This window comes from Orbicella faveolata, unplaced genomic scaffold (assembly GCF_042242905.1).
Source record: "Orbicella faveolata isolate gen_17 unplaced genomic scaffold, um_ofav_v1 contig_48, whole genome shotgun sequence".
NCBI classification, from domain to species: domain Eukaryota; kingdom Metazoa; phylum Cnidaria; class Anthozoa; order Scleractinia; family Merulinidae; genus Orbicella; species Orbicella faveolata.
Window position 1 is genome coordinate 15,343,815 of NW_028301578.1, and position 23,808 is coordinate 15,367,622.

The window sequence follows — 23,808 nt, forward strand, 5'->3', positions numbered from 1 at the left end:
ATTCGAGGAATCTTTGTTTCAGGCCTGCAATAGTATCAATTTGGAGACTGTTTTCGTCCGTATAGGACAGAAAGAGGTGATAAGGAACATTGGCAAGTCATTTTGTTTTTTTCAATTATTACCCTTTGTTTTCGACTCCTGGAATGGATCAACTGAATCGTTTACTTTCGTTGTTTCGCCATTAAATGCGAGATCAGACCGTGAAGCAAAACGATTTGCATGTCAGCTGTCCAATGGTTCGGAATACTGAGTCATTGAGCGAGGCTGAAATTAAAGATATCAAGCAATTGAAGTATCCAATAATTTATGGCCACCCGGAGGCATTTGTTGGAAAATTAAGGAAGTTATTGGATTGTGAAGATGTGAGACGCAATATGAGAGCTGTCGTAATTGATGAAGTATATCTCGTTGTATAATGGTAAAAAAGGTAAAGTCTGCATGCGAGCCAAGTGGCCCATCAGGCCGGAGCTTATCCCGGTTTCTGTAGCATGAAGCGCCTAGGAGTATTTCTACTCCCCCCTGGATGGGATGCTAGTCTATCCAAGGGTTACCCCCAGCATTAAGTTCGCCGGTACCCGTTTATACACCTGGATGGAGAGAGGCACTGTGAGAGTAAAGTGTCTTGCTTAAGAACCCAACACAATGTCCCCGGCCAGGGCTCGAACCCGGACCGCTCGATCCGGAGACGAGCGCACTAACCATGAGGCCACCGCGCCTCCCACTCGTTGTAGAACGACAAGTATTTAATATCTGTCTTGAGTTATTCCCATTTAGTACAGTATAATATAAGGCTTTTTAAGTGAACGAATTTTGCTCAGCAACTACGCTTTAAGGCCAAAGAATGTGGCAAATGAAATTTATAACTTTCATGTCTTCTTGTAGATGGCTTTGTGTACAAGAAATGAAATTTTGCTTCTTTATTTAGTCTTGCCCCACCTTCTCTAATTGCAATTGAGGGTGGAATTATCTGATTAGGTTACAAATTATTACAGTGAATGATGGCATTGTTTGTGTGATCATGATTTCTATTTTATTGATGCACTCAGACGATCCCAACCCTGTATGAGTGGCTTTCAAACTGTAAAATTAGTCTGTGACAATTTGATATACTAGTATATACTAATGCAAAATGTGGAAATTTAATTGGCTGAGCTACTTGTATGCTATCACGGATCACAAACTAATTATAATCATTGTTAAATCAGCAAACATTTGCATACATTGTATTTACAGGAAGAGTTTTTGGCCTGCATATGCCCAAATAGGTATGCTTGGTGCCGTATTTGCAAAGGTGCCTGTCGTCGCACTAACTGCAACAGTAACTGAGCAAACAAAATGTTATACATATTATTGTTGTTATTATGTTATACAAAGTTCCCTTGGAATGGTGGATTCAGAAATCATTGCAGTGAACCCCAATAGGCAGAACATTTTCTACACCTGTTCAACACGACCACACACTGGCGATGACAAAATCAAAGTGCTGCTTCTTCTGTACATAGCGAAACTACAAGTTATGAGAGAGAGGATGCTCCCTACAGTGATTCACTCCAATTTACATACTGTCATTGTGGACATTGTATATTGACAGTTTAATTGGAAAATTTTACCTCGAAACAGTATCCCTTGGTTGATGATTTTCTTAACTTGGCCTGTCTACTTGAAAATGTATTACTACTACAGTAAGGATAAATTATAGGTTGACCACTTGTTCTTGGAAAGTGAAGATTTCATTGCTTATCCCCTGTTTTGTAAGTGATGAACACATTGTATACTTCCTAATCACTGTAAACTTAGACTTTATCCATAAGACTATTATTGTTTAGGTTTCCTCAGTTACTATGTTTTTAAGTACCCATGAAATGAAAAAATCAAGTCATTTATTTAATAAAACTCGAATTGCTCCTTGAGGCTTGAAGAGATGGATATATTTTTCTACCCTCAATGTTGGTAAAAAGGTCTCTTCATTTTGGTGGATTGATTGCGAGTCTCTCACTGATTAGTTGTCAGATGGTAAACACAAACAGAATATCTAAATGTCTGTTTTAAGTTGCACATATATGAGAGTTGAGAATTTAATGTGTGTAGTTTTATGCAGTGACAGATTTGTTTTAAAATTGATGCCTTGCTGAGGCCTGGTTTTGAAAACCCTAATTTCAACTAAGTCATTTAATTGTACCTGACTGCAAAAGGAACACTTTCTAACGTTTTGCATCAGTACATAAAGCGATACTACACACCAAAACATCTAATAAAAGATTTGTTATCTAACTGCTGTAGTCAATAAATTTATCAATCAAAAGGGAGAGTGTGACAGTTTTGCGTGCGCGCGTTGACCTGTACGGCAAACAGGTTTTCTACTAAGGTTTTCTAATTTCTGGATAATAAAATTATCTATGGAAGGCAAAACTAAACGATGCTATCTTCCGAAGGTCATAAAAACCAAAACCGTGTTATCCGCTACTAGTGAATTCACTTAGACAATTGGCGAGACAAATTCTAAAGATTCTATGAAAGAGCAAGATATATATATGCAGGACTGAAATGTCATAATGACCGTTTAGAAGGACGTCCTAGCAGAGGATATGGCTGATTTAGCAAGAGAACGGGAACGTCACTTGACGACGGCGCGCACAGTACAAATACCCAAATATGGTCAAATTAGAACAGAATCCAGGTTATTCCGCGCGCCCTGCAGTCGTCATCTGATCATATTTGGGTATTTGTACTGCGCGCGCCGTCGTCAAGTGACGTTCCAGTTCTCTTGCTAAATCAGCCTATAGAGGGTGGTACATCTCGAGAACGTTAGCCTACATTTTTCAAGTTTGTCGATTACAATCCATCTCAGCGTTCTCATTCTTATCCATTCTTGTTCACGTGAGTTACCACCTTGGTTGTTTCCGTTGATTCTTAAGAGTATATTTTACACATTAAAAAAGTGACTTAATACACAATGGCTTGTCCTTTTAAAAGCACCATGTCTCGTAATTTGATGTACTTTTCCGATTTCTACTTTTTGTACATTAATACCCTAACAAGAATGACACTTCACACTCTCTGTACTGATCTAGAGTGCACTCACACCCTTATAATAAGGGTTATAGGGAGGCGCTGAGGCCTGGACCGCAGGCGACACTGTTTGATCATAACTCGGTTGTGGCATGGCGATCCTGGTGGAGTGCACAGGAACACCAGGTTCCGGGCCGTATGGGGAATATGCTGGAGTAGGAGCATTGTAAGACACCACGGCGGGCGGAGCTGCCACTGGTTGGACAGGCTGGTTCTTGGGTACCCTGCCTCTTTTACGGAGTTTGACGACTATAATTGCTACTACAATAATAGGAATTATTACTCCAATGACGATACCACCAATGGCTCCACCCGACATTCCACCCTTGTCGTCGTCATCATCATCGTGGTCGGGGTCCTTAGGAGCATCACTGCTTCCAGGTGCTCTTGCGCCTGAAGAAACAGATAAATCAATTAGTTTAAGGTAACCAATCACATCAAAGCATATGGTTCTAACAGGAGAATTCCTCTTACTAACGGATATTTCAAACCATATGTCTCGTAACATTTTACTTGTAGTTATTATCACTCGATCCATCAGTGCCTCTCCCCCATCCAGGTGTATAAATGGGTACCAGCGAACTTCATGCTGGGGGTAATCCTGCGATAGACTGGCATTCCATACGGAGTAGAGTATTGGAGTAGTCGCTTCATGCTACAGAAACCGGGATACGCTCCGGCCTGATGGGCCACTTGGCTCGCATGCAGACTTTACCTTTACTTTTACCACCTACTTCCATAATAAAGGCAGCTGCACTAATTTAACTTGATCACTAGCAGTCAAATTATATATTTTGCTATGATTTACATTACGTGCTGAAGAATTTACAGTAACATTATTAGAAAAGCCCCCAATTCTCTCATAAAAGAAGGTGACCTCAAAGCCCCTGAGTGAATCATTGCGTCCAATGTTAGCAATAAGACAGAACTGCTTCTTACACAAACTGAAGAGGAAGAAATTCACTGCAACCTACCTTCCTTGCCGCCATAACAGACGTTGATATCAGCGCAGTATTTGTTGGAAAGTGGAGCGTCGTTTTTGTCTCTAACGCACCAATAGCAACCCACTACCCCGTCACATGACCCTGAATCTGTCTTCTCGTTGCATTTTGGGTCAAAGCATTTCTCTAAGCCACTTACGGAAGGATCATTAACCTGCTCGGATGGAACGACTGTCGCGGGCACAGGACAAATAGAAGTGCTGCGAAGGAAGAAAAAGGTAAAAGACATCGTTTTTCGTGGAAGACACGTTTACTTGTGTAAACTATATATGTAGAGTAGCACCCACACCAATTGGTGATTTGAAACCATTCTCGAGAGACTCAAATGTCCAAGACCGTGGTGACCATGTTGGATAACAGGAACAATTGGGGCTAATTTAAATTACCGTAAATGATCGAATTAGCGCCTTCCCTCTAAAAAGCGCCCCCTTACCTCCCCCAATTTTTGGACGAGTAAGGAGACAACAAAGAATGTATAGTTTTCGCCGTGTAGTATTAGTATTGTATTTTGGGAACACGTTTAGATTGGAAAAAAAAAAATTACAAGTACTAACGGTGCCGTGATTTAAACTTTAGGATCAGCTTTTTATGTCGATAAACAGCTTATGTTGTTGTTTACGCGCAGACGATGTATTAAAAAAATGATCATGTCAGGCTACGATTTGGGAAAAATTAAATAAGCGCCCCTCCCTAGATTAATCACCCCCCTCCTCGAATAAGCGCCCCCGTCTTCTCCTAAATTTGAAATAAGCGCCCCTAGCGCTAATTCGATGATTTACGGTATTTTGTTTATGGTCATCCAAAATGGCGACGATGACGTCACTTGCAAACGATCCTTAAACACATCACCTACTGCCATTACCCCCCCCACCCCCCCCACCCTTCCCATGTAAAATGCCAACCCTGAGCTTCAAAACCTAACTAATATTACTAACAGCATCGTACGCTTGCGTCGATCAAAATTGTGACAGAAAACAGCCAAGCCTGAAAACATTACATCAAAGACGTGACTTTTCAAACTGGTTCAATAAACGACTTTGTTTCTAGAAACCTTTGTGAGATGAATTTACGACAGTGTAAAATTCCGACTTTGAGTTCGCGTGTTACGGAGAGGCGCAGTACAAACAGTAGGTGTCTTTTCTTACTTGCTGGTTGGAAACTCGCTTCTACAATAATGGAAGTTAAGTCGCGAAGAGCATGGACACTGGCAACTCAAACCCTGGACACTGGAGCATTCTTTGTTACTGGAACACGTGCAAGACCTGGAGTAGCATGAACTGTCACGTGATATGATTCCTGATAAAAGAAAATACGCCAACAACGCGGATCAGGTCAAAGTGCAAGTCTTAAAAAATCCCAATAAAATGAACTGACAGATTATTGCGAAGGAATCGGTTGAAATTTGCCAAGTAGCACTTTCTGTATTGGTAGTGCAAAAGGGCTTACAGTTGAGTCAGCGGTATATAGTTTCAGTCGTGGAACGTAGGCTAGATAAAATATTTGAGATATAACAATAAAGATTAAACGAATACCCAGTTACCATAAAAAAAATTGATTTCTTTCGTGCCCGTCCATTTGTTCGTTATCCATTAAAAGTTTATTTTCCCAAAATACTTGAAATATTATTGTGTCTCATGCTTCTATCTACATTCATTCACACGAGTCCGTCTTAATGCCTACTGACATTCTGCTTGAATGGGAGAGTGGAGTTATATGTAGCATGGACGAAAAACGTAGGATCTTAAAACTGTTTTCTGCCTTTAAAAGTCAGTGTACTGCAAAAAATATCGTGGGCCGAGTCGACATGGTTACCAACATTATCAACTTCCTTACCTAGAAATGCATTGGTTCCCACCACAATAACGAGCTGGTACTTCTTGCAGCGGGCCCCACTATCCAGGGTATCTACGCCTTCGCGTGGAATGTTAACCTTGTAAAAGTTCTGTAGCTTGATTTTCTCCAAATTGCGGCATTCTTCTTTCACCAGATAACCTTTCTGTAACAGATCTTCGGCTACGTCTTTTTCTTTTTCAGTGATGTGGACATATTCCACTGTTTTGGCGGTTATATCAGGCACAAGGAAATCCTCGTGCATGATTAGAAATCCAGCTGCGTCAAGCACGAAACAGTCAAAATTGGCTTCTTGACATTTTGGATATGTATCTGTCAGGAGTCTGAAAACAAATTAAGCAATTAGATTATGAGCTCGAGATTTCTATCGCGCGATAGTTGAAGGGGGCGCAGCCCGAGTCAACTATCACGCATAGAAATCGAGAGCGAATAATCTAATTGTTTTAGCATAAATCTACTAGTCGTTCAAAACGTTGTCAAAATACTCTTGACAGACACTTCGAAAACGCAAAAAAGCGGCCGTCATTCTGTTAGCAAGTGCACACTGCCACGCTACCCACTATGTATCACAGAATAGATAGTGAGTAGCGTAGCCAATCAGAGAACGGCATTCGTGATAGAACGCTAGTAGATTTATACTAACACCGATTAGTAGGGTAAACACCCCGTGAGAGATGCTAGTGAATGTCTTATCACCGGCATTTTACGAGGTTATGTACCAGAAGTAATAAAATAATAATGATAACGGTAACGGTAACGACAGCGTCAACGACAATGATAACGATAACGATAATGACAACGACAACGACAACGATAACGATAACGATATAAACGACAATGATACGACAACGACAAAGACTACGATAACGACAATGGCAACGATAAAGATAACGATAACGATAACTATAACGATAACGATAACTATGACCGTGACGATGACGATGACGATAACGATAACAACGACAGCAATAACGATAACGATAATGGTAATGGTAATATAATGACCCGAAATTTGAATTTTCATTGGCCTGTCACTGTATATGGTCATTTCCTGAAGACAGTTAGCCTATGTTTTTAGTAAAACTAACAGACTCACTTTTGGAAGTATGATAAAGGAAAGTCCGCACCCACAACGGCAATAACTTTGTCATTTGTTGTGTGTTGGCTGTTTATCTCACCACGGTAGATAGTGTGGGCAGCGGTTATCACCACTCCTGCACCAAAGGCGTCTATGTAAGGGGTAGAAAGGGCAACTAATCCCTTGTTGCTCAGCGCGGTGTGATACCTAGATAACAATAATTGTACGTGAAATAATATTAATAACTTACTTTATTACTTATGTAAAGGATCGGCATGCATTAGAATTTAGATTTAGTAGGTTTGGCTTGGTCGAATGACTTGGTATGTCACTAACTGTTGAAAACTAATAATGGACCTGGTGAGAGCTTTTTGACTTTGTTTTTTAAACCAATCAAGGACCTGAAAACCAAACTAAGGGCCTCTTCGTATGAGCCCCATCATCCGAGCTTGTTTTCCGAGATCTCGCCTCGCCACTATTGTCTTTTCGATGTGGTCATATGAGAAGCCGGGCTCGGTAACCGGGATGAAAAATTGTCCCATATAAACACTCCAGCCCAGGTGACCGGGACGAAACTTTTTTGACAAAATAGCTTCGCTTTCGGACAATAGTGGCTAAAACGGCATAATTTTTGCCTTATAAGTGTTTCCACTTCAGAAGTACACGAATTAGCATTAAAAGTAAAGAAACAAGAGTCAGCAAAGCTTCGATGGTCGCGAACGATACAACTTTATGTGACCCCATTTTGGTTTTGTTTCTTGAATTTCATTCCGGTCGACCTGGCTGAAATTTCTAATATGAACAAATAACAAAGTTTGTCTCGGAAACTGAGCCAGCCCGATCATTGGGCTCATACAAAGAGGCCCTATTTGTGCGTTATTTCGTTGGCGCTTTACAGGCAGATACTTTACCATGGTCTTTTCCTTGGGTCGTACGATTTCGCCAGCGAGGTCCCTGGCGTCATTCTGAACACGCCATTGGCAGTACCAATATATCTCCAAACCAGATACTTCGTGTAATCCATCTTTTCTCGAAACCAAATATCTTCGACCTTTCGTGTGGCTATAACTGTGTCCCGAATGTCTTCTTTAAAGCCGGGGTTTGGCGAGCTTGTACTTGTCATAAATCTTCTATAAGCTTCTATTTCAGGGACTGTCTCATCTAAACCAAGGTAGGTATATGGATCTTTGAACGCCTCTGCACCAAACTTTACCACAGTCGAATCTGTAATAATGATTTCTAATTAATTCTCTTTAAACTACAAATCTACAGAGGTGGGGGAGTTTTATGCATAATGGCCCTTATTAGTCAAGAGAGGAGAAGGACTTATGTCAAATCAAGCGTTAGTAAGAGTACTAAACTGATGCTACGAAATAGCAATAAAAAAAAACAGAAATGAGTTTTTACGGCTTTCACGCTAAAAAAGGTAACACTCCATTTTAGCACACACGAAGTACTGCTCCTTTTTGTAGCTGGTGCCACGAAGTCTCTTAATTAAACTCTTAATTTCACTCTCTCAATTAAAGGAGAATGCTATAAATAAACGATATTTAATAAAACATAAAACTATCTCACGCTTCTCATTTTTGGTCGCGGTTACGTCGGTTTTGTTATTGTAATGTTAAGAAATTGCGATGCGACCAGCATCCCGTCCAGGGAAGAGCAGAAATACTTATAGTCGCTTCATGCTACAGAAACCGCGATAAACTCCGACCTGATCGGCAACTTGGCTCGGATGCAGACTTAACGTTTACCTAAATTGACCAAGTCATCTCATGAACCACATTTACTAATTATAAATGTAATAATGTTGACATTATTTACTATTGACCTTTTGCAGCATATCTCGAAAAGTGAATACAAGGATCATCAGGTTTGATCAAGTCCAAGCGATGATACAAGAACTTGAAACCTGTGGAATTCAGTGAAGAAAGAATAAGTTCGTTGAGTTTGTTGTGTCGCATTGCAACTAGCTAGTTACTACGTGTCCTGCTCCGTAAAAACTAAAATCTTAATTTAAGATTTTTCGTCTTACCTCGGCACCAGAACAAAAGCTGACCTAAGTTGTCAACTATTGTTCTGGTGCTGAGACGAAAAATCTTAAATTAAGATTTTAATTTCCACGGAGTAATGTATATATTTCGACAGCTTTCTATCCACAGTTCTCCTTGTCTCTTTTTGCTAAAATAGGGTTGCTATGGCAGCTTTATTTTTACAAACATACCTTTTCCAAATATTTCGAATTTCACTAAAGATAAAATTTCATTGCATACAGTAACTTTTTCATTTTATATCAAAGGTAGCATCCTTTTGTTAGTTTTGAATCGGAAAGACAGTTTTCGGGTTTTCGGAATTTTCAGGGTTATTTTTATGGTTTTCTGAAGCCACATAAAAATGAAGCAATCCAAGATGACGAATTTTGGGAATCCTGACGTAACTCCCACGTTATGCGACGTCAACATCCATTGTTGTCACTCTTTTCAGGGCAATCTCAATTCTCTCAGAGTCGTGGAGGATGTTGGGTAACTTCCTTTCATTGAACTCGTGTATTCGATTCCACTGATGTTGTATCAACCTATAATAGTATCATATTATCTCTGGGTGAAAACAACGCTGCAGAATATTTTTATTTCGCAAGAGTAAACGGACCATTACCAACTACTAATTAACCGAGAGAGAGGTCTCCAACCGAGACCTTGCCGTATTAACCGGGTGATAGCGAGGTCAATACGCAGACAAGGCCGAGGTTTGAAATTTTCCCAGACCGAAAGTTCAAGGTTGATAAGCTGTTTATCATATGGCTGTTTGCCTTGCCTTTGGAAGCCCGTAATAGGCCCGTTGGCATTGCAGCAGAATAATGCCCTTGAATTACCCAATCAGAGGGCGCGCTACATCGGCTACAAACACAAGCTATATAGTAAAGGTGAATAATTTAATACCATCTAAGAACTCTGCTTATTCTGACGTTAACCAGGATCGTGTTTAATATTATTTACCTGAAGGAATAGTTTGAATTCCTAGTGTTTCGTCTTTATCGCCAACTGCTACCACAATGCCAACGGTAAAATTGGTCTCCTCAACTGGCAACCAGTAATAGATTGAAGGTATCTCCACAACTGTTACACCTTCATTTACCTGCCCACCTTTAGCCAGAAAACGTTTTGATGAAATACTCTTCTGTCCAGATCCACCGCTTATAAAACGGAAAAAAAAAAGCAACAGCCACATGAAAATAATTTATGTCGAGATACCTATTTAAGAGTTAGACGATTAATTAGTCCAAATAACAACAATGGAGTAACTGTTATAAATTAATTTGTTATACCTCCCAACTCAAATACGTTTTCCGATTGGAGCAGAACGGGTCACATGCCGTTGGTCAAAACTCACTAACTCCCTAGGGCGAACAAAACTCTCTAACTCCCTAAGGAAACAATTCCCCCAACTTGAACTTTCGACTCGCAAGTGATTAGGTCGTGCATGCTCCTTGAAACCACGGCAAATTTGTTGTGCCTGCCGGCGTCAACCAAACGATTTTTCGAAGTTTTTTTTTTCGATTTTTCAGTTGGGAATCGGGAAGCATTGAGGATCTCGGGGAAACAAAACTCACTGTTTCCCTTGGGGCCATTCCTTAAGTCCTTATTATCGTATTTTAATCCGGCCCTGAAAAGAATCTTGCATCCCAAGTAGGAAAGATCGTCTCATCAAATATCTACTTGGAAAATGCAAATTCTTACCTTTTGATCGATTCAAATACGGAATAAAACTCCGGTTCAGGTTCTAGTGTCGTGATGTCCATAAAAATCGGGTCGCCGAAGGCATTAGAAGGGGCTGGCAGAAGGGGATGCATCATGGTCCTTCCGGAGCTGTCTGCCATGAAAGCATAACTTGATTGGCCCTTCTGAAAGTAGGTGATTTCAGAAAGAAGGTCCGCCATACTTATGTCTGTGCCAACAACACCAATGAATTTGCCTTGGTGATAACAAGGCAGTGTTATGGATGTTATCAGACCTGTTGGCAAAAAGCGGATGTTAACAGACTTTTTGAAATAATATGAATGGACGAGGCAACTAACAATCGTTAAACATGGTAAAATTACCGCTTGAAAGGAAAAAGATAGTTTTTGAAACAAGTAAGTTTGCAGCATATAAATCCCAAGAATTGTATCCATCCTTTGGCTTTGAGCAAGGTCAGTTTTATCACCACGTTATAAATATACGTTATTGTGAGTCAGGTCTTCGTCTGATGGATGCGTTTTCAGTCCAGCATGGATAAATTCCCAAGTGGTGTTTTAATATAATTATCATTAAATATTAGCTAACATTTCTTCAACCAGGCTGACGATAAGATAGTAAGACTTTAAGGGAATACTTAGTTCCCTTGGCATGATCAAAAAATATAATCCCTGATCATTTCCAACCCAATACAAAATCCCTTCGTTCGTTTGGTAACTTATGTTATAAACCTGCCAGTGTTGCATTACGATGTCACATCCTTTGGTGCCTTACCTATTCCAAAGGCGTCAACGTAAGGAATGGAAATGATCGGCTCATTACGAACGGTGTTTGTTGAGAAGAAGTCGTAGTATGTTGCCATGTCCCTTCGTAAGTTATCCGTGTTTGAAACATAGGTGAATTTTCCAGCCTTTAATAATGATAATAAAATAATAAATAACTTTATTTAATTGTCAAATGTATTTAGCAAACGTTTTACTGGTTGGGGACCCTGTTGATAAATAAATAAGTAAATAAATAAATAAGTAAATAAATAAATAAATGAATAAATAAATAAATGAATAAATAAATAAATGAATAAATAAATAAATGAATAAATAAATAGACAAATCTATCATATAGACGATAAACTATTAAGAATGCCAACTGGTGGGAGGCTGACTTGACTATTTACGCAACGCGGTCGAGGAGTTGGACAATCCTGATAGTGGTAGGGTGAAGATTTGAACCAGGGACCGCAAGATTTCAAAACTCCAGCGCCCTAAACCACTCAGTTAGGTCGCCTCTCCAAAGAGGAAATAAAGATTTCATCGCAAATGTTTAACCCAAGCCCTCTAGTTGCGTTTAAAATGGTTCGGTGCAATCGCTACTAAGGAAAATTTTGACCCAATTTAACAGACAACTTAAATTCAGTTTAGTAATCAGATATTTGTCTTATTGCCTATCATACATGAATTCCAGCTCTTGTATTAATATATTGAGTAGAAACATGACTATCTCGCATTTCTGTTACAGTACTTACAGTGACGTCAGAAGCTTTTGAAACACCGTAATTACTCCCATCCTGTTTGGCAATATCTTGTAGGATTTGCAAGTCCTGTAGCATGCCGTATGTCATTATTACGACTGCATTGTTCAGCTCTGCGTTCTTCGTTTTTATGGTCTGCATGATTTTACTTGCTCCGTCGTTTGGTTCACCATCTGTTAGAAAAATAATGACTTTTTTCCTGGAAGGACCTTTTCCAGGAGATGAGCCCTTCAGTAAGTCGAAGGCCAGAGTAAATGCTTTGGAATACTCCGTACCTCCTGTTGAAAGAAAATAACGAGATGGGACCGTTATTGGTCATCCGAATACAATTAGGGTTTCCAAATAGTTTCACAAACGGTCTTCTTCACAATGGTTTGGTGAAGGTTTTTAAGGGTTGTCGAAATTCAGTTATCCCTCTCATCAAGTTGTTTGAAACAGTGCACGTAATCTTTCCCTTTTCATCGTTGACGTTTCGATATCCAGCAACGAACGTGAAACATTCTCTGGTCAAGGTGGATATTAGAAGCAACAGGTGCATATTAGAAGCAACACGAGAAGCGCGAAATAAGAATCTAGAGAAGTCGACCACGCAAAACTCTGGATAAAGAAATGTAGATTAAAAATTGAGATACATCGAAGTCATGTTATCACTGGAAATCTTTTACTTGAGTGAATTCTTTTCTTATTTACTTGAACCTGTTGTTACGAGCGAACGGCTAATTAAAATAATCCGTACCTCTTGCAAAAAGTGTATCTACGAAATCCTCTAAGTATTTTATGTTAATCGGTGTGGCGTCCGCCAAACGTTCGCTGTGACAGTCTCTTCCATCATTGTTGTATCCAGTTGGTGTTTCGGCCTCGCTACTGAATTTCACCAATCCAATCTGTCAAAAAAAATGAATCAGATATGAAATAACTCAGCCACCCAATTGATCAGTCAGTCAGTCAGTCAGTCATTCAGTCAGTCAGTCAGTCAGTGAGTCATTCAGACAGTGAGTCAGTGTAGTGTAGTATAGTATAGTATAGTATAGTATAGTATAGTATAGTATAGTATAGTATAGTATAGTATAGTATAGTATAGTATAGTATAGTATAGTATAGTATAGCTTTATTGCGCCTTACTCTCCAAAGGGAGGTATTGGTCTGTTTACAATAAAGGTTTAACATTAACTAGTACAATAAGAAAAAACATTCACTTGATTCTTTCATAATTCAAATAAAATTAAATAAAAATTATAATGCTCATTTCGTTTGTAAGTTGAGAATCTCTTTTCTTTTTTTAAACATTAAGTTGATATATTTACCTATTATTTTTTATGTAACTCTATTGTCAGCTCTAAGGAAGTACTTAGTTATCTCGTTATCACTCAGATTTGCGTAAAGTGCATCTTTGTTTGAAATGTGAGAATGGAGCTCAACTCTTATGGTAGCGTACCCCTGGCAATACATCAAGAAATGCTGTTCGTGTTCTACGCAATTTTCTTTGCATACTAAGCATGTTCTGTCCTCTACTGGGATTGACCCTCCTTTATTTTCATATTTTCCAGTTTGTATTCGTAATGCGTGACATCCTAACCTAAGCCTTGTCAGGCTAATTCTGTGTGCCGAGTTTGTAACCGTTCACAGGTAATTTTCAAATTGATAACTCTTTTTAACTTCCTTGTGCGTAAATTTTTCCCTTGAAGTTGTTGATGAACTGTTCTTAGTCTCAAGCCAGTTTTGTGAATACTGATTTCTAAGATTTTTGTTTATTTTTAATCGACCGTTCTTGATGTGTTGCCGTGTTACTGGTTCTGTTGATTCTGTTACTTGATACCCCCTAGTGATCTCTCCATTAATTGTAACATCAAAGAAAGGTGTAGAAGTTGTTGCATATTGAAATGCTTCACGTAACAAAACGTTGCTGCAAGAATGCTTCAATCTTTGCCAATAGCTAAAGTTTGAGGCTTTTATATCAATGCTTAAAGGGTACCTCCCAAGCTCTGCCCTGCAGGCAATATTTTCTGTATACCATGGGATGTTTAGTGTTTGTTTACAGAACTTAATGTGGACTTGTTCAATTGTGCTTTTATCAAAATGCGTTCTGTATGACAATAGTTCTGGTCCCCAAATTTCACATGCATAAAGTAACACGGGTTTAACAAGGGCATCGAAAAGTTTGTTCTTAATCGTAATAGTTGCTGAATCTGAGTTAGAAAAGGATCTTTTTATTATCGAGAGAACTTTTGTGGCTTTTTTGCTGAGAATTTCTCTTGCATAGGTGTAGCGACCGGATGAAGTCATTTCTACACCTAAATATGTTTGTTTATCGACAATTTGTAAAGTTTCATTATTGTATTTGAAACTTGTAGGGTTTTTGTTTTGCCCGTTACCACTAAATATGATTATGTTCGACTTTTTAGTGTTGACTTTGAGCTTCCATTGCTGAGCGTGTTGATGAATTACATTGAGCGATTGTTACAGCCCTTCCGGAGAAGGATGATTACTAATAAATCATCTGCATACATTAAGCAGTTTATAGAGCGATTCCCTAACATCACACCTGGAGATTTGTTCTGTTAAAAATATTGCGGTAGATCATTCACAAATAACGAAAATAAAACTGGACTTAGGCCATCACCTTGTTTTATCCCTTTGTTACATGAAAAAAGTTCGGTAAGCGTGTTTTGATTAATTTTAACACAACTCCTAATTGACGAATACATGGACTTAAGAATGGCTGACTGTTAGGATCGAGAAACGCCGGTCAACGACCCATTTGGCAAATCGCTCATATTTTGCCCAAAGATACCCTTAGGTGACCTAATTCTAAAAATCATATTATAAGGTTCCAGCGAATTTTTATTTTTCAGAAATTCGCGAAAATTTGAAAGCGCGGTCAAAGTGCGGTTTTTCGTGTAATAAAATGACCGAAATAAGGTGCGAGGACGAAGCGCTGCTAAAGTCTTAAAATAAATTAAATTGACTTCAAACTTCACACAAATGTGGAACAACCACTCTAATTTATTCCTCGTTTTAAACTAATCTCAGATATGTTGATATAGTGGTTTTCCAAACCATTTTAAAAACACCTATGAAGCGTGTGAAAAATAACGGCAAAATATAGGTCAAGTTTAACAGCATAAAAATGCACCTGGTACCTCACTTTCCGATTATTTTACTTTACAGCCTTAAAATATCATTATTAAACATATACCATGCCAAGTTTCATGCTCGAACTCGCAGTATTTCCCTTTGAGAAAAACGAAAATCTGTGTCAATGTGTTGGGCGCAAATGACACAACAATTATACACGAACAAGAGACAAATCAATTTCAATAGCGAAAGTAAAAGGCTATCATTAATCAAGTCAATCAATTAAGCAATTCACTGCTATCAGTAGAAACATAATGTCCTCATAATGTCCACTACATAAAAACTGTTTTTAGACGTTTTCGATCAAAACATAGCGCGTTAACTTTGCTTAATTTCCTGTCCGCCGTCATGTCTAGTTTGTCATCGCGTGTATTTCTTAATGTAAACAACACTGTGAATGGTTCTCATAACAAACGCGCAGAAGTTTCCTGGAACCTCGATGTTTTCGATTCACCAAAACGCTTTAAGTTCGTCAAGACACAATAATGGGTCAACTTGGAATGCTGTTTAGCATTAAGGACGTTAAAGGACTGTAAATTAATCGAGTTGAAATATCTTGAGGCAAATCAAAATCGCGCCCTTATTCTAATTGCTAAACAGCCGATCTCCGTTCAAGTTCAAGAAGTCGAGAGGTTAATTCGGCAATACATCACCGGTACAACAACAAAATCAAACCGAGGTCATCAAAAGTGTAAGTTTAAAAGTGTAGTGGCAAGTTCGAAGTAAATTTCGCCTATATAAATTGGAAACAAGAAGTGAAACGGTCTGACCCGAAACAAATAAACGAAATATTAATAGGACTAATTTAATCCGAAAATGTTGCAGAAAACATACCTAAAAGCCGTCGATTCCCCTCAATGCCACTCCACATTGCCTTAAAGAGGCCAAGCTTTCTGCTGTAAGAATCAGGGGCCTCATGAATCTGTTTTTATTATATCGGCAACCATGCTGCGTGGTTGATATTCGAGACTCAGTAAAAGTTGTCACACAACCGTACGAGCAGCCCAGTCACGCTTTCACTGCTTTCGCGAAAATGTTCAACATTTCGCAATTACAAGTTTAAAGTAGTGACAGTAGATTGAAATGCGCTTTTTAAAGCTGTCCTACCCAGGAGCAATTATTTCTTGTTCTTGAATGGCTTTTAGTTGTAGCTACAGTCGGGGAGGGGGGGGGGGTACTCCCGGAAATTTCGAATGTCTGTATGCCGTGGAAGATTAAGTGGTCTCTAGCTCTTAACGCCAACACTGAAACACCAGATGATTCTCGAAGTATCACAGGGATCACTAAGCAAAATAATTTTGAGTTTAGCTCCGCTGAGTCAGATACCTGTTGGCGCGCATATTGCATTGACCGTGGACAGGTGGAAAAACAGTTAAACCGGAAAAGCCTGTTGTACATTGTAATTCAGCGTTGTCCAACACGCAATCGGTCTGGTTGTAATGCTAATCGTATTTGATAGAATCTCAAGTTTTCTTTCGACACATACTCACGTACTGGGGTGGTGACATACTACTAGATGGGCGTGGCCGGGAGCCACGAGTCAAGTCAGTCAACTCACAAAGCTCAACCGAGAAGAGTAATAGTGAACCACTGGTGGAAGGACTGCAGATTGTCCCTACGCTTTACCCTAATAGGCCTCTGTGTTATTCTAATGAACTGATGCTGTTACAATGATACTATTTAGCTTTATACTATTTAGTTTCAGTGTTGGCGTTAAGAGCTAGAGACCACTTAATCTTCCACGGCATACAGACATTCGAAATTTCCGGGAGTACCCCCCCCCCCTCCCCGACTGTAGCTACAACTAAAAGCCATTCAAGAACAAGAAATAATTGCTCCTGGGTAGGACAGCTTTAAAAAGCGCATTTCAATCTACTGTCACTACTTTAAACTTGTAATTGCGAAATGTTGAACATTTTCGCGAAAGCAGTGAAAGCGTGACTGGGCTGCTCGTACGGTTGTGTGACAACTTTTATTGAGTCTCGAATATCAACCACGCAGCATGGTTGCCGATATAATAAAAACAGATTCATGAGGCCCCTGATTCTTACAACAGAAAGCTTGGCCTCTTTAAGGCAATGTGGAGTGGCATTGAGGGGAATCGACGGCTTTTAGGTATGTTTTCTGCAACATTTTCGGATTAAATTAGTCCTATTAATATTTCGTTTATTTGTTTCGGGTCAGACCGTTTCACTTCTTGTTTCCAATTTATATAGGCGAAATTTACTTCGAACTTGCCACTACACTTTTAAACTTACACTTTTGATGACCTCGGTTTGATTTTGTTGTTGTACCGGTGATGCATTGCCGAATTAACCTCTCGACTTCTTGAACTTGAACGGAGATCGGCTGTTTAGCAATTAGAATAAGGGCGCGATTTTGATTTGCCTCAAGATATTTCAACTCGATTAATTTACAGTCCTTTAACGTCCTTAATGCTAAACAGCATTCCAAGTTGACCCATTATTGTGTCTTGACGAACTTAAAGCGTTTTGGTGAATCGAAAACATCGAGGTTCCAGGAAACTTCTGCGCGTTTGTTATGAGAACCATTCACAGTGTTGTTTACATTAAGAAATACACGCGATGACAAACTAGACATGACGGCGGACAGGAAATTAAGCAAAGTTAACGCGCTATGTTTTGATCGAAAACGTCTAAAAACAGTTTTTATGTAGTGGACATTATGAGGACGTTATGTTTCTACTGATAGCAGTGAATTGCTTAATTGATTGAATTGATTGATTAATGATAGCCTTTTACTTTCGCTTTTGAAATTGATTTGTCTATTTTTCGTGTATAATTGTTGTGTTATTTGCGCCCAAACATTGACATAGATTTTCGTTTTTCTCAAAGGGAAATACTGCGAGTTCGAGCATGAAACTTGGCATGGCATATGTTTAATAATGATATTTTAAGGCTGTAAAGTAAAATAATCGGAAAGTGAGGTACCAGGTGCATTTTTATGCTGTTAAACTTGACCTATATTTTGCCGTTATTTTTCACACGCTTCATAGGTGTTTTTAAAATGGTTTGGAAAACCACTATATCAACTTATCTGAGATTAGTTTAAAACGAGGAATAAATTAGAGTGGTTGTTCCACATTTGTGTGAAGTTTGAAGTCAATTTAATTTATTTTAAGACTTTAGCAGCGCTTCGTCCTCGCACCTTATTTCGGTCATTTTATTACACGAAAAACCGCACTTTGACCGCGCTTTCAAATTTTCGCGAATTTCTGAAAAATAAAAATTCGCTGGAACCTTATAATATGATTTTTAGAATTAGGTCACCTAAGGGTATCTTTGGGCAAAATATGAGCGATTTGCCAAATGGGTCGTTGACCGGCGTTTCTCGATCCTAACAGTCAGCCATTCTTAATAACATTCAAGAATTTTTCTTGAATTCCCATATTTGTGTAATTTATGAATCATACCGGATTGCCATACGCTATCGAAGGCTTTCTCGTAGTCAATGAAACCAACATAAAGTTTCTTGTGATGTTTGGTGTATTTATGGAGTAATTGCTGGAAAATGAATAAACTATCCGTGGTTCTAGAGTTTGGTCTAAATCCAAATCGTTCTGGATTTAGAACATTATGTTGCTCGATGAACTTATTCAATCTGTTTTGCAAAATTGATGTGAATAGTTTCCCTAAGCAGCTGGTTAAAGTAATTCCTCTATAATTGGCTGGAGATTTCTTATCGCCTTTTTGTTTAAGTCAGTGAATCAGTCAGTGAGTCAATCAGTCAGTCAGTCAGTCAGTCAGTCAGTCAGTCAATCAGTCAGTCAGTCAGTCAGTCAGTCAGTCAGTCAGTCAGTAGTCAGTCGGTCGGTCGGTCGGTCGATCAGGTAGTCTGTCAGTCAGTCAAGTCGAAAAACAAGTAAACAAAAACGTTAAAATGTTGTTTAAAGCGCCAGTCTTGGATTACTTTAATTTACTTACTCGATCCCTTGGATTCATTGTACTTAAGACTGTTTTAGCAGCCGCCTTAGCCACGACAATTCGGTTCCCATTCATTGATCCACTTGTGTCAATAACAAGTACAACGTCTTTTGGTTCGGGTGTGGCTGTTTCTACATAAAATGGTCTGTAACGAGGATCATAAGATTCGCAGTCTGCTGTATCCTCAAACGCTGGGAAATTCGCTAGCATTCCTTCCTCAGATCCAAAGTATTGCCATTTGATAACAGGATATTGCTGCAAGATATCTTTCATCTCGCTCAATACGGAATCAGCTACATACTGTCGAGACAAAGGGGCGCTCTGTGACACCTTAACGCATAAATTTGCAAAGTCAACTTTATTACGAAACCTTGAATCGTACTCGAGGCGTTTCGGTGAGTTCGCTATCTGACAGCATTCTGTTGGGGTCGTTGTTGGAGATGTTGTCCAAGAAGACTCCACAGCTTGTTTAAGTCTTCGTACAACAAGAAACCTCTCCTTGAACTTGTTTGAAACGCTCGCTGCTAGATTAGGGATGAGTGCATTGCCATCTACTGCAGTCTCTGTAAACTGCAACTTGTCAAAGTGCTCCTGAAATGGAAGATTAAAAGTTGTTTCTGTAATAATTTCAAGAAAGGGGGAAAAAGTGCATATAGAAAATAACATGCACTCGTTTACTGGTAGCGTGAGTAATCTGGACAAATATTTAAGGGACATTAATTATTGTATCGTACACTGACATATAGCCTCAAGTTAATTTGGGGCATGTTATTAAAACAACATTAACAGAGGAAACAAATATTTTAAATGGACTGACGGTGTGATAGCTGGCAGTTAGGCAGACCAGTTAGCGGAACCGTTGCCGCCTTTTTTTTTTTTTTCTTTTTGGCGTAGGAATAAGCTTTGGTTCCATATATACCACATTTTGTAAATTGTAAAAGCCTTGACAAAGCTTGTGGAGAGAATCGCACTTGTGAAAGTCATTTTACGGTTTTATGTCGTGCAATTGCTGCCCGGGGGAGGGGGTGGTGGTACTCCCTTACATGGGCTCTATAGGTATGTGCAACCCCAAAGGGTATGGATATTTTCTTTGCCCAACGCTCGTGTCATGTTGATCAATTCACTTTTCATTTTTCATCATTATCGATAAGATCACTAACAGAAGCCCTTCACAACGTCTTTAACATCGGTCCGAACGTTAACTAGGGAACTACTTCAGTATATGGCAGGTCTAAAGGTTGAGTTAAGGGCCACGTCTTAAATAGGTTACCGAATTTTTGGTCAGGTCACAAATACGGTAGAAAAAATCACAGATTTTGGTCATAAATAGGGTGAAGGTTTTGGGAGACGGGCCGCAAACACCCAAACAATTTTTCTGGGAGTACCCCTCGGGACTTGCTGTAGTCTAGTGTTAATTAGTTTATGTTTTCGTGTTACGACGTTTTCGAAAGTTGTCAGCGGCTCTCTGCGTTAGGTGCGAGCATTTGAGTATTATTTTCTTGATTTCAACTTGTAAAATAAATATACGAGAAGAATCAAGCGCTCAAGCATAGTAGTTTCAAAAATGAGTGATCGTGCAGTTTCTTAAACACTTATGACGCAGCATGGTGATGCTTAGTCAGCATGTATTTGCATCACGCCGCTTATTTTTAGCCAGTAAAACTACTCATGATCAGTTGTAAAAGTAATTATACTTCGTTTACACTCCACGGCTAATTGAGCCAGGTTTGACCTACTAAAACGAAGCAACAAAATTCAAATCATGACATATATTGCCGTAATAAACCTCTAGCGCCGAATAATTTGACATCAAATTCTCCTTTCCCAAATCAAGGAAAAAGAGAAACGACGGAAAAAGGCAAAAACGGATATTTATATCGGACTTAGTCCAGTCCGAGGACAGACTCCGCGGTTCTATTGTAATCTGGAGATAAGAGTAAAGAATATCATCACATGGCTACACCAGATAAGTCGCGTCGTCTTGGCGGGGACCAAATGGTCGTCTGTCTATATGGAAAGTTCTGGAGGTGCGGTGGCCTCATGGTTAATGCGCTCGACTGGGGACATTGTGTTGGGTTCTTGGGCAAGACACTTTACTCTCACAGTGCTTCTCTCCACTCAGGTGTATAAACGGGTACCGGCGAATTTAATGCTGGAGGTAACCCTGCGAAGGACAAGCATTCCATCCGGGGGAATAGAAATACTCCTACTCGCCTCATGCTACAGAAACCGGAATAAGCTCCAGCCTGATGAGACACTTCGCCGGTATGCAGACTTTGCCCATTACCTTTTATACTGAAAGTTAGCGTACACTTGCAGTTTCTGAGAGCTTGTGTCACTGTCGAATCAGTGCTATGTGGGCTAACCGGAATGATATTTTGGTTCACCGTGTGGCTATTTTATCTATCCGTAACTATTCGCCACTATTCGCCCCTTACAACTATTTGCTATTCGGACTGTTTATGAAGAGATCTGGGGACTGGGGACGAACTATTGTGCAAGTTAGTTTGAGCTCAATCCAAATATCACTTTGTAGTCCTGATAGTGTTTCTATTCACCTCATAAATGTAGCTCCTGATCTTGATTCTCAAGCTAACCAAAGCTATATGCCGGTATACGAATTCCGACCGGCTCATGTATTAAGTTGTTAAATTTGCTGTAGTTGATGCTTGTGGATGTGCCACCTATCAAACCCTCCCTCCTTATCAAATGACGCCAGATGACAGGTCAGAGCCATCATAGCAACAGGGATATGTTTTCATATATCGGAGCTTCCAGATTACTTCTGGCCAGTGCGGAACATTCACTGCCAGAGAAAAATTTCAACTTTCACGTCGTGTCAGAAGCCTCAGTTATTGTTGCTGATTATAATGGAAATTAATGTTAATTTAGCAAAACAGAAGTTGGCCAGTTAGGTTTTACACTGATATTCATGCCTTCAATTTTCGTGTGAATTGAATGACCTCGAGTCAAGGTCGACGTGACTGTAAACACGGTGGTGAAAAAAAAAAAAAAAAAAAATGTATACGTACACGAAGCTACTTATGTTTACCCATAATAACATGAAAGTAAAATTAAAATCCTTCAATCTAACAGTTAGCCTAGAAAATATTGCAATCACATGCACATTTTGATAAAGAAACATTTGATAAAAACATCGGGGACATTGAATCTCATTTTGGTGTTTTAACACCAAAAGGAGGGGTGGTTCAATTTTAACAAGTTTAATGGTGATACAAGTTTAGTGATACAAGTTCGACTAATAATTGTGTTCGTTACCTGCAAAGCTGAGACACCAAGTCCGTCTGTGGCCAGTTTAGAGAGCGTTTGACTGAATAACCGTACATCAAGCAGATCCGCTGAAAGGCCCAGACAATGCAGGGCCGAAAAAACCATTAAAGTCACCAGATATCTACTGGGGTGTATAAACAGTGAGACAGCCATCGTGTCGAGATCGTCGTCTTCAAAACGCGATTCGTGTATGTGCTTTCAAAGGCAGAGTCAATTCAGAATGAAGCTGCCGTGTATTATTCCTAGCTACTGAGTGGTTTTACGATGACGTTATCGCCCGCGGTCATTTTCTTTTCCTGTTGCGTGACTTTGAACACATTTTTGTTTACATCTCTCGAATTTGCAATCTGACCACATATACATGTACATGACGTGCAAACAACAAAAGAACATAACAATTGGAACTGACAGTTCGTGTTGTAATAAGGGCATATAAACCTGCAGAAGAATTTAATTTATGCCAGTCGAAATAATGCCGGCTCCTGTCATGTTTTAGTTGTATTTATTTGCGTTCATGTACAACGTTGTTGAGATGTAAATAGAATATGATCTTAATTGCTAATCAGCCGCCAGTAAAACCACTCGAAACTGAAGATCTAAAACATCTCTTGGCCAAAAATTTTAACAACCTCCTCTTATCTTTTTTTTTCCCTTTACACAACAATTTTATAGTATCTCGCATTTTAATTAAGTTCGAATTGCCAATGCTGGTTGGAGGACCCGCTTAATGAAACTTCTCAGGGTTTTAGGGTTTGTTTTGTTTTATTTCAAGAAAATACCATGTAACTTAACCTAGTGAACGTACAACGTGCCAGGACATATTATAAAATCAAACGACTGAGTCCAATATTGTCCAAGGTGACAAGCTACATTCTCCGGGCCGGGGAATACGGGAAATTACGTTTGTATATGACGAGGTCTTTTTCGAAACGGTGGTCTAGTAAAACTACTGAGTCTGTAGTGTTACTAGGTACAGGTAATTAGGATTTTTAATTATAAAAACGACGTCATTATATCTATGGGAATATATTGTTTCAATCAGTTCGAATTTAGACTTGAACTGAGCGCTGGGACTCATTTTAAGAATGGATAACTTAACATGCAATATTCAATTCGATTCAACCCGTGAGAGAACCTAGTACAGTAGGGACAGCAGAGCAGTTTTAATCAGAGAATG

The 23,808-nt window shown here is 39.3% G+C and overlaps 1 protein-coding gene and 1 pseudogene across 1 annotated transcript; both read right to left on the reverse strand.

Annotated features, from left to right (window-relative positions):
• Positions 1–902: 902 nt before the first annotated feature.
• Positions 903–23,049, reverse strand: LOC149096680 (VWFA and cache domain-containing protein 1-like). The gene is made up of 14 exons (XM_089281238.1): positions 22,620–23,049; positions 19,341–19,931; positions 12,998–13,145; positions 12,256–12,539; positions 11,508–11,643; positions 10,737–11,010; positions 9,996–10,192; positions 8,831–8,911; positions 7,911–8,223; positions 7,018–7,206; positions 5,904–6,244; positions 5,216–5,366; positions 4,044–4,270; positions 903–3,462 (listed from the first exon to the last, which is right to left on the reverse strand). Exons 1-14 carry the CDS (start codon positions 22,782–22,784, stop codon positions 3,068–3,070), a joined length of 3,492 nt encoding a protein of 1,163 aa, XP_089137364.1. The 5' UTR covers positions 22,785–23,049; the 3' UTR covers positions 903–3,067.
• LOC149096681 (uncharacterized) lies at positions 13,355–14,736 on the reverse strand (annotated as a pseudogene).
• Positions 23,050–23,808: the final 759 nt, after the last annotated feature.

What these genes read in the sequence shown, in the direction of transcription:
- LOC149096680 (XM_089281238.1), bottom strand. Translation starts at nt 22,784, where the DNA reads ATGGCTGTCTCACTGTTTATACACCCCAGTAGATATCTGGTGACTTTA. An exon ending in CCTTTATCATACTTCCAAAA is followed by an intron (nt 6,245 to 7,017) that starts GTGAGTCTGTTA and finishes ATTTGTTTTCAG; the next exon opens with ACTCCTGACAGATACATATC. An exon ending in AGCGAGTTTCCAACCAGCAA is followed by an intron (nt 4,271 to 5,215) that starts GTAAGAAAAGAC and finishes CTTCCTTCGCAG; the next exon opens with CACTTCTATTTGTCCTGTGC.